The following is a 10,370-nucleotide window of genomic DNA, read 5'->3' on the forward strand; positions in this document are numbered from 1 at the left end:
TATGATGTCTCTTGGCAGCCCAACATTCCGTACCATATAGTAAAGCGGGTCTAATAGTCGTCCTATAAAACTTTCCCTTCAACCGCAATGGCATTCTACGATCGCACAACACTCCAGTAGCACTTTTCCATTTCATCCACCCAACCTTTATCCTATGATTTACATCTCCATCAATTTCTCCATACTTTTGAATGATGGATCCCAAATATTTGAAATAATCATTCACCGGTATATCTTGCTCACCAAGCTTCACTACACTCCCATCACTACTTCGTTGCTTACTAAACCGACATTCCATATATTCAGTCTTACTCTTACTCAACTTAAAACCTCTAGCTTCCAATGTCTGTCTCCATAATTCTAACTTAGCATTAACCCCAGCTCTAGACTCATCAATCAAAACAATATCATCAGCAAACAACATACACCACGGTACATTTTCTTGAATTGATCTCGTAAGCTCATCCATCACTATCGCAAATAGGAAAGGGCTTAAAGCAGATCCTTGATGTAACCCAACCGTTATCGGGAAATTGGTTGTCACCCCTCCACAAGTGCGGACATTGGTTACTACTCCTTCATACATATCTTTAATTATACTAATGTACTTGAGAGAAACACCTTTCTTCATCATTGTCCACCAGAGAACGTCCCTAGGTACTCTATCGTATGCCTTCTCTAAATCAATAAAAACCATATGCAAATCTTTGTTCCTCTCTCTATATCTTTCAATAAGTTGTCTAAGAAGATGTATAGCTTCCATAGTTGATCTTCCAGGCATAAAACCAAATTGATTCTCCGATATCATGACAACCTTCCTCAACCTAGACTCAATCACCCTCTCCCAAAGTTTCATAGTATGACTCATGAGTTTTATACCACGATAGTTTGTGCAATCTTGTATATCACCCTTATTCTTATATAAAGGCACCAAAGTACTCTTCCTCCACTCATTAGGCATCTTATTTGTTCGCCAAATCAAGTTAAAAAGATTTGTCAACCATTCTAAACCTTTCTCTCCCAAGCATTTCCAAGCCTCGATAGGTATACCATCTGGGCCAACTGCCCTTCTTGATTTCATTTTCTTCAAAGCCTCTGCAATTTCTTTCTTTTGAATCTTGCGCATGAAGTCACGATTTATCTCATGAAAAGGAATGGAGAAGTCTCCAAGATCTTGAGCATGACTATCATTAAATAGCTTATCAAAATAATCTTTCCATCTCTCCTTAATCTCCTCATATTTGACTAAAACCCTTTGCGTTTCATCTTTGATACATCTAACCATACCCAAATCCTTCGATTTCCTATCTCTCATCTTTGCAAGCCTATAAATATCCTTCTCGCCTTCTTTGGTATCCAACTTGTCATAAACCTCCTTATATACCTTAGCCCTCGCGTTTCGAACAACTTTTTTAGCTTCCTTCTTTGCTATCATATACTTCTCCAAATTCTCATTATCACGACTCTTACTTAGATTTCTATAACACTCTCTTTTAACCTTAATAGCTAATTTGACATCCTCGTTCCACCATGAAGTATCCTTACCTAGTGGTGCACCGCCTTTAGACTCACCCAATACCTCCTTAGCTACTTTTCTCATACCACCCGCTATCTTATTCCACATTGATTCTGAATCCTCCTCGAGACACCAATCAACTTCCTTAACTACCTGCTCTACAAACATTCCTTGTTTAGCTCCTTTCAGTGCCCACCACTTAATTCTAGGATCTATCCTATGTCTATCCCTTTTGCGGCATTGTCTAATTCTAAGATCTAAAATTAAGACTCTATGTTGTGTAGCTACACTTTCTCCTGGTATAACCTTACAATCGATGCAACAACCCCTATCTCTCTTTCTAAGTAGGAAAAAATCTATCTGACTCGTATTAACCCCACTTTTAAATGTTACTAGGTGAGACTCCCTCTTCCTAAACCAAGTGTTTGCTAAGATCATATCATAGGACAAACAAAAATCTAAAATCCTTTCTCCACTTTCATTTCTTTCTCCTATACCATAGCCTCCATGGATATTCTCAAATCCATCCCTACTAATGCCTACATGTCCATTAAGGTCACCGCCGATGAAAAGCTTTTCTCCATAAGATGTCTCTTGTACTACTCCATCTAAATCTTCCCAAAATTGATGCTTAATGGAATCATCTAAACCTACTTGAGGTGCATAAACACTAATAATATTAATAATATCCGTACCTAATACTAATTTAATAAGTAAAATTCTATCACCCTTCCTACGGACTTCAACTACATTATCTATAAACTGACGACTCATAACAATCCCTACTCCATTCCTATTCCTATTTATTCCTGTATACCAAATCTTATATCCCCAAGGTTCTATCACTTTAGCTTTCTCACCTACCCATTTGGTCTCTTGAAGACATAAAATATCAATCTTTCTCCTACACATAACATCTACTAACTCTACCAACTTACCAGTTAAAGACCCTATGTTCCAAGTGGCTAACAGGAAATAGGACCACTAAATATAAATTCTTTTGTCTCAATTTGTAGAAAACCTAACTTAGATATATCTTTTAGGGATGAAACATGATCTCAACAGAGAAAAAGGAACCGATCAGGCACAAAGGAGATCAGGATCAATATAAAAAATTCTGATGACAGAGAACCCAGGAATGTTTAACATTTTAAACTGCTCATAATCATCTTATCTGCCAACATCAGTAATCCATGTAATGATATCATTCACACCTAATCTATGAGAAAAAAGGGAAAATTTTAAGATACTCAGAAGCAAAATTGCAACTGTCATAAGGAAAATTTTCCATTCTATGCCTTCAAGAAAATAAACAGAAAGCAACAAGAAAGTTCTTGACTTTTTCAACTATATACAAGAAACATGGCATTAAAAAGTAGACCACCTTTTCCCATTTATATTTTGTTGCTTCCACCTTTTTTTGCACCTTATCATGGTATTGATTTATTTTATTAATTATAAGATTCTTCTTTTCTATCAGTTCTAGCTCTATACAAAATGATTTTTTTCTTTTTTTTGGTGGTCGATGTGAAATCCATCAACAAGATTGTTAAGAATAATTTTGAGCTTATCATGAAATTTGACAAATCACATATAAACACTTGAATATTTTCATGAGATCCTCTAGAATCTTAAACAGAAAATAGAAAAAGAAGCCCCTATTTTTCCTTGTTTTGATGTTTTATCAAAAAAACAAGAAAACTAAATTTTTGAAATTTCCTGGGGAGAACTCCTTTGCCAGAAGTATATGGCAAATGGCAGTGGGAACAAATAAGATTGTCTTATCATCTCCTCCATATCTTTTTGAGAGGTTATGGTCTCAGTCAAACGGCTCATGGCTAACCAATGCATCAATTATGAAAGTGATTTGTATCAATAGTCCCATGAGTTTTACAAAACAAATATCTGAGAGGTTCTCTGTGTTAAGTTGTATCATATATATATATATGATCATATATGTATATACATATAGTATATGCATATAAATACATATAAGATACATATATTCATATCTTTGTGATAGGTAACACCAAATAGAGGTATTTCAGTCTTTTCACTGTATAGGTTGTGCCCACTAGAGGCACTAGTATCTTTGTATATTTTTTGTTTCCTTTATTTTTTCTGCTTTGTAAATTCCTGTTTTTGTAATGAGCAATATTGTCATTGCTCCCAACAACTATATTGGCTTTCCTTTATGTATACATAGGGGTGTTTCCCCTTAGATGGGTATTGCTTTATGAAGCACCCAATCTCTTAATAATATTCATTATTTTTAATTGTGATGCAAGCTCACGAGTGGCTTATGTGTATTAGTTTTATTGACCCATAACTGGTCATTGTATTCTTGTGTTCTTCTAAACCCATAAGAGGCATCTATTTGTATTTTTTGCTCTTTCATTAGAAGATATCAGAGCCTTGGTGCTCCTCGATTGCTCTTTGTATTTGAAGATAGTGTGGTGGACCATGAAGATCGTAGGAGTGTCGGTTTGTTGCTTCGGGAAGTATGCCATCAACAATCTTCTTCTCTTTCTCTCTTCTATTCTCTTTTCCACCATGGCTGATAAGGAAGTTGCAATCGTTGTTCCCATCAAATTCGATAGGACCAACCACATGTGGGCCACTGCGGTGAAAAAAATATTAGTAAGAAAAGAATTGTGGCATTTGGTTGATGGTTTCACTCCGGAACCTCAACCTATTCTTACCAAAATTGTGGTGGGATAAGATAGAACATCGAAAGAAGAAACCCTCAAAGGAAATGAGAGAGATAAGCATCTCTTGGATTACAAAAAATAACTATAAAATATGGGAAGTAGGCCATGCTAAAATGCTCTCACTCTTCATGGGAAGCATGTGTGTGGAGGGATGTGAGAACATCTTGGAATATAAAAGAGTGGATGAGGCTTTGGCTTTTATCAAGCAAACATATACCCAAAGAGATGTTGCTCACAAATGAAAAATACGTGACAAGATCCATAAATGCACACAAGGTAACAAAAGTATGTGAGTGCCATGGACCCTTAATGGATGTATGTTTGAAGATGTTTAAAGTATATATTTGAATTGTATTTGTTATTTTGTTTAATGTAATGTAAACAAAAAAAAAAGAACTAATATAAAAAATTTATTTTTGTAGGTTTAAGGCCTATAACGGCAACATTCTTTTGTCGCCATTATCGGCCTTAACCCTATATCGCTATTATAACCTATAATAGTGACTTAATTAGCATCGTCATAGCCTATAACGGTGACTTACTTCTTGTCATTATCGACTATAACATCAAGTTAATTCTCTCTATTACAGACTATAAAGGCGATACAAAAAATGTGATGTTTATCTCATAAATTATATTCCCTTTGTGAAGCTTTAAAACATTCCCTCTTGAAAAACTTTATAAAACCTCTCCTGATTTTTCTAGACTAAGAACTTTTGGATGTAAATGCTTTGTTCTTACCAATAAAAATAACAAATTGTCTCCTCATGCAATTCCTTGTGTTTTTCTCATACACGGAGAAACTCAAAAAGGATTTAGATGTTATGATCTTCATAATGATAAACTATATATCTCTCAAAATGTGATTTTTTTGCAAAAAGAAAGTTTCTTTGATCAAAATGTGCCTAAGAAAGCTAGTAATTACTCCTTATTGGAATTACTTCCTAAAGATAAAATAGATTCTTTAAGTATTGATAATGTAAATGAAGAACCACGATTAAATACTTTTGGTAATGCTCCTAATATAAATAGAGACAACCATCATACCCTTTAATACAGTACAAGGGGAAATGATAGTCAACACAATGCTTTAGACAGATAATATAACCCTGAGTCACAAGAATATAGAAACCTTAGGAGATACACTAGAGAATCTAGACCCCCAGATACCTATGAGTCTTTTTCCCCTCAATATAGAACTTTCCTAGCCAAAATCTTTTCATATTTTAAACTCAATTCTTATAAGCAAGCCAAAATCCATCCCGAATTGATTGAAACCATGAAGATAGAAGTTGATGCTTTAGAAAAATATAACACATGACAAATGGCAGAGTTACCTAAATGAAAAAATCCATAGGTTGTAGATGGGTATATAAGCTTAAAACCAAGAGTAACGGCTCTGTTAAACGATATAAAGCTAGGTCAGTTGCCAAGGGTTATTTCCAAGAATATGGAATAGACTATGATGAAACATTTGCTCTAATAGCTAGAATGACATCTGTTAGAACTCTTATAGTTGTTGTCATTAGGAATTGGTCAATCTATCAAATGAATGTCAAAAATGTCTTTTTAAATGGAAAATTAAAAGAAGTATATATAAATCCTCTACTAGGATATGAAATTCCAGCATGAACGATTCTTTAGTTACGTAAAGTTTTGTATGGTTTAAAACAGACTCCTAAGGCCTAGTATGATAGATTTAACTATGTGATGATTAAACTTGGTTTTAAGTCTTGTTATACAAACACTGTTATGATTGTTAAGCATTCTGATGCAGGTGTTGTTATTCTTCTTCTTTATGTTAATGATATGACCATTACTGAAGGAGATAAACAGGGAGTTAATTATATCAAAAATATTTTGAAACAAAGTTTTAAAATGACAGATCTAGTTCCTTAGATATTTTTTAGGGATTCAGGTGGCCTATTCTGCTCGTGGTTATTTTCTAACTCAATTCAAGTTTACTGCCGAGATTATTGACAGGTCTGGCATTACAAATGAAAAGAATGTGGATACTCCTGAAGTAATCAATGCAAAGATGAAAATCGATGATGGAACACCTTTGGAAGACCCCACTCCTTATCGACGGATGATTAGGGCCCTTACCTATTTAACGATCACCTAACCTGACATTTCACATGCAGTGCATACAACAAGCCAATTCCAACATTCACCAAATGTGTTCATAAGTGTTGTTATATGCATTATTAGAAATTTATAAAATTTTGTCTCTAAAGGATTTTTTTGTCTTCCTCTTCTCCACTTGAATTAATTACATATATTGATTCTAACTGAGGAGGAGACCCTAACGATAGACACCCAACTATCAATTTTTGTGTGTTTATAGGTGATTCGCTAGTGTTCTGGAAATGCAAGAAATGACAAAAGGTGTCTCTATCGTCAAGGGAAGTTGAGTATCGCGTCATGACCACTACGACATCTGAAATAGTGTGATTGAGAAGATTAATGAAGGACATGGGGATGCATCTGTAATCACCTTCAAGGTTGTGTTGTGAAAACAAAAGTGTCATCTACATAGCCATCAATCATTCATTTCATGAACATACCAAGCAATCGAGATGGATTGCCACTATATTTGTGAAGAATATCTAAATAAGACTATTATCATGCCCTATGTAGCATCGAAATTCCAACTAGTTGTCTTCTTTATAAAAGCGCTTTCATCTCCTCGGTTTCACTTCTTAGTTGACAAACTTTCAGCAATTACACCATAAGTTTGAGGGAGAGTGTTAAGTTGTATTATATATGTATATGATCATATATGTATATACATATCAATATATATATGATACATATGTTCATATCTTTGTAATAGACAATACCCAATACAGATTTCAGTCTTTTCACTGTATAGGTTGTGCCCACTAAGGGCACTAGTGTCTTTATATATTTTTTGTTTTCTTTATTGTTTTCTGTTTTGTAAATTCCTAACTTTGTAATGGGCAATATTGTCATTGCCCAAATATAGTTGTTGGGATGCTCCCAACAGCTATATTGGCTCTCCCTTGTGTATATATAGGGGTGCTTCCCCTTAGATGGGGTATTGCTTTCTCAAGCACCCAATCTCTCAATAATATTCATTATTTTTACTTGTGATTCAATCCCATAAGTGGCTTATGTCTATGAGTTTTGTATTCACCCATAAGTGGTCATTGTGTTCTTGTAAGCCCATAAGAGGCATCTATTTGTATTTTTTGCTCTTTCTGTGGAAAATCTTCATGAAACCTATAAATTTAAGTTCCTTTGACAAAGTTCTAATAAGCAGCACATACTCTAAGGGTGTATTTAGATAGACCAGTTTATCTAGACAAACAAGATATCTTAAAAAAAAAAGGTTTTGTGTTTGATTTCTCAAGCACTTGGTTAGCAAAATGAAATAAAATTAGGATACATTAAAAAAAACAAAGTAATTCCACCAAATAAATGGAAGAACAAAAAATGGAAATTTCTCTTGGTTATCTGTCTACATTTTGCTATTCCACGGCTATTTTGATCTATCATGCGAGGAAGCTTTCCTTGGTAATTTTTTGCATGAATAAGGTTCTCTTCAAACTTTGGGCAAATTTGGTTAAATCTAGATAGACTGAGTTATCCTTGATCTTTCACCAACAAATGCCATTTGCTTATTTTGGGGACAAATAGTTAGATTACACAATGAGCACCTAGTGTTTGGTAAAATGATTGGACAAAATGGTGTATCTTCTGGTGCTATTATTAATGGACGGACTAAACTTGAGAATATATGAGACACTTCTTTAAATGCCACGTTTATTCTTTTGTGGGACATGTGAGGAATGAGAAGTTGTATGCCAATTGTTTGTTGATATGCCTAAAAGAGATGGTGCCCTTTTTTTCTTTTTTGAAATTTAAAGACCTGTTGTTTCTGAGATCAACATGACCTTATATTATTACATTCATTTTAACTAGTTATCCGTTGTGCTTGCCTTTTCCTTTTCCTCTGTGTCTAGATTCTCACTGATATTAACATCAAGCGGCAAAAGTTTTAGACTTCAAGATACAAATCTAAAACATAAGGTACATTATTAACTTTGGAAAGAATGGGATGCATCATTAAAAAACAAGAAAAAGTACTCGAATCACACAAATCAAAACGATCACCCTAGAATTTAAGAAAAAAACCTCTGGCCACTCTCGGTACAAATTAATCAAAGAACGCAACTCAGCGTTCACTATCCATCTCCAATTAAGCAGAAAAAAGAAAACAAAAAAAGAACGAGATGGCAAGACATCGGACGGAAAGAGAGAAACAATAACAGCACGAGAAATTAAAATTTGAGGAAAACGGGTGGGGAGAATGAATGAAAAAACAAACAAAAGGGGGGAGAGGAGAGAGGGAAAGGGAATATGCCTGAGTGGCGAAGTCCTCGAGGATGCCGTCTTGGTTGATGCCATGCTCGAGGCAGAGCTGCTTCCAGAACTCCATGCCGATTTGGTTGCCGCATTGCCCCACCTGCAACGTTATGATCTCTCTCGGCATCTTCCCACTCCCTTACTTCCTGAAAGAGGAGGGTTTCGAAAAAGGAGAGGGGGGAAGAAAAGAGAAAGAGAAAGAGGAAGAGAGGGGAAAATGCACCAGGAAGACGCTCAGTGGACAGTTTACGATCTCCCGCTAGATTTATATTTATTGTGTTTGGTAGAGAACTCCCTCCATCTCAGATTCTAGAAAAAGCCAAACGACGGAAAGAGGGAAATCATTTCGCTGTCGCCGCGGACGCGCCAATCATGATTGAAATTTTTTTGGGGGTTTTGGGGAATGAGGAGATTCCCGGATCCGGTCCTACTTAGAGTAGGCCCGACCCGATTGAGCTGCGTTTGACTGACCAAGAGATCAGGTTTGACATGAGACCCACACCAGATCCGTTGGTTCGCGTAAAGCCCAGTAGCCTCAATCACTGAGTTCATTGGCATAAAGCCCCCTATGGAGTGCACACAGTTTTGACCACGAGACAATGAATGCATACCTGTGAGTTTCGAACTCATGAACTTCAGTAAACTTGGCGGGGATCTAAGTTATTCCTACCAGGTATGTGAAGAGAGATTTTTATAGTTTTTTTTTTTTTTTACAGTTCAGCGTACAAATGTGATATACGTGTTTGGCTTTATAGGACTAGCTCCTGAATGATCCAATTACGATGTATAAGTAAGATCTTTTAGAGTTTGAAAGTAACGGCTCAAAATTTTTTGTAAATACTCAAAGCATCCAAAAATAATGTTTTTTATTGAAATAACGTGATTTAAAAGTATATTCCTAGCTAATGGACCATGTTGAAACATCTAGAAGGTTAGATTTGTAAAAAAGCTGTTGAAAATGCTTAGTTCACATTGTCATTCACTTATTTTCAATTTAGTCTAGTGGGCTTGTTTTGAGCATTCACTGCTTTGGACTGTTAAAAACACACACGGTTAGTAGTTCCAACAATTTTTAGTTGGATCATAAGTGAGTCCAGATCAGGTGCCATATGATTGCACAAATATTTGTGCATTAAGCACTTGATCACCCTCCATCTTGCTTGGGGACATGTCTGTCAGTTGTGGGGACCAAGGCCTGAGCCTGATGGAGGGCAATCAGGTGCTTAATGCACAAATATTTGTGCAATCATATTACACCCCAATCTCAACTCACCTCAGCTTTTCTTTCAAAATATAAAAATAAATAAATAATAATAATTGTGTATTAAGCACCCGATCGCCCTCCATCAGGTCTTGGGCCCCACACCTGACAAGCCCCCATCCTCAAGATGGAGGGTGATCAAGTGCTTTAATGCACGAATTTTTGTGCAATCATATTTCACCGGATCTTTTGACATCAGAAGTTGTCTTTCAACTCTTCTCATCAGCACGTGCCCAACCTAATTTGGCAGGGTTTGGTGTAATGTTTGTCATTTGTCTCTTTGTTTTTTCTTGATTGATGAGCTTTTCCATATATCTTGGATTTTCTTAGTTTTTAGACTTGTTTTTTTTTTTCAGATATTCATGCTTCTTTTTTCTTTGGTGTCATTTTGGGTTGCCCAGCAGGCGGCCGATTTAAACTAAATTGAGCTCTTCTTAGTCATGTAGGTAGCAAAACTCCATTTAAAATGCAAACAAGGTCTCCCCTCATA

The 10,370-nt window shown here is 35.7% G+C and overlaps 1 protein-coding gene across 1 annotated transcript in view; it reads right to left on the minus strand.

Annotated features, from left to right (window-relative positions):
* LOC149814536 (tubulin gamma-1 chain) overlaps positions 1 to 8,857 on the minus strand; it is a 51,431-nt gene extending 42,574 nt beyond the window's left edge. The window contains exon 1 of the mRNA XM_089989104.1: positions 8,618 to 8,857. Within this exon, the coding sequence (XP_089845230.1) occupies positions 8,618 to 8,746 (129 nt within the window). The 5' untranslated portion in view covers positions 8,747 to 8,857. The remainder of the gene's footprint in view (positions 1 to 8,617) is intronic.
* Between the last annotated feature and the right edge of the window lie 1,513 nt (positions 8,858 to 10,370).

The sequence above is a fragment of the Nuphar pumila genome, chromosome 15 (assembly GCF_984573655.1).
Source record: "Nuphar pumila chromosome 15, dmNupPumi1.hap1.1, whole genome shotgun sequence".
Lineage (NCBI taxonomy): Eukaryota > Viridiplantae > Streptophyta > Magnoliopsida > Nymphaeales > Nymphaeaceae > Nuphar > Nuphar pumila.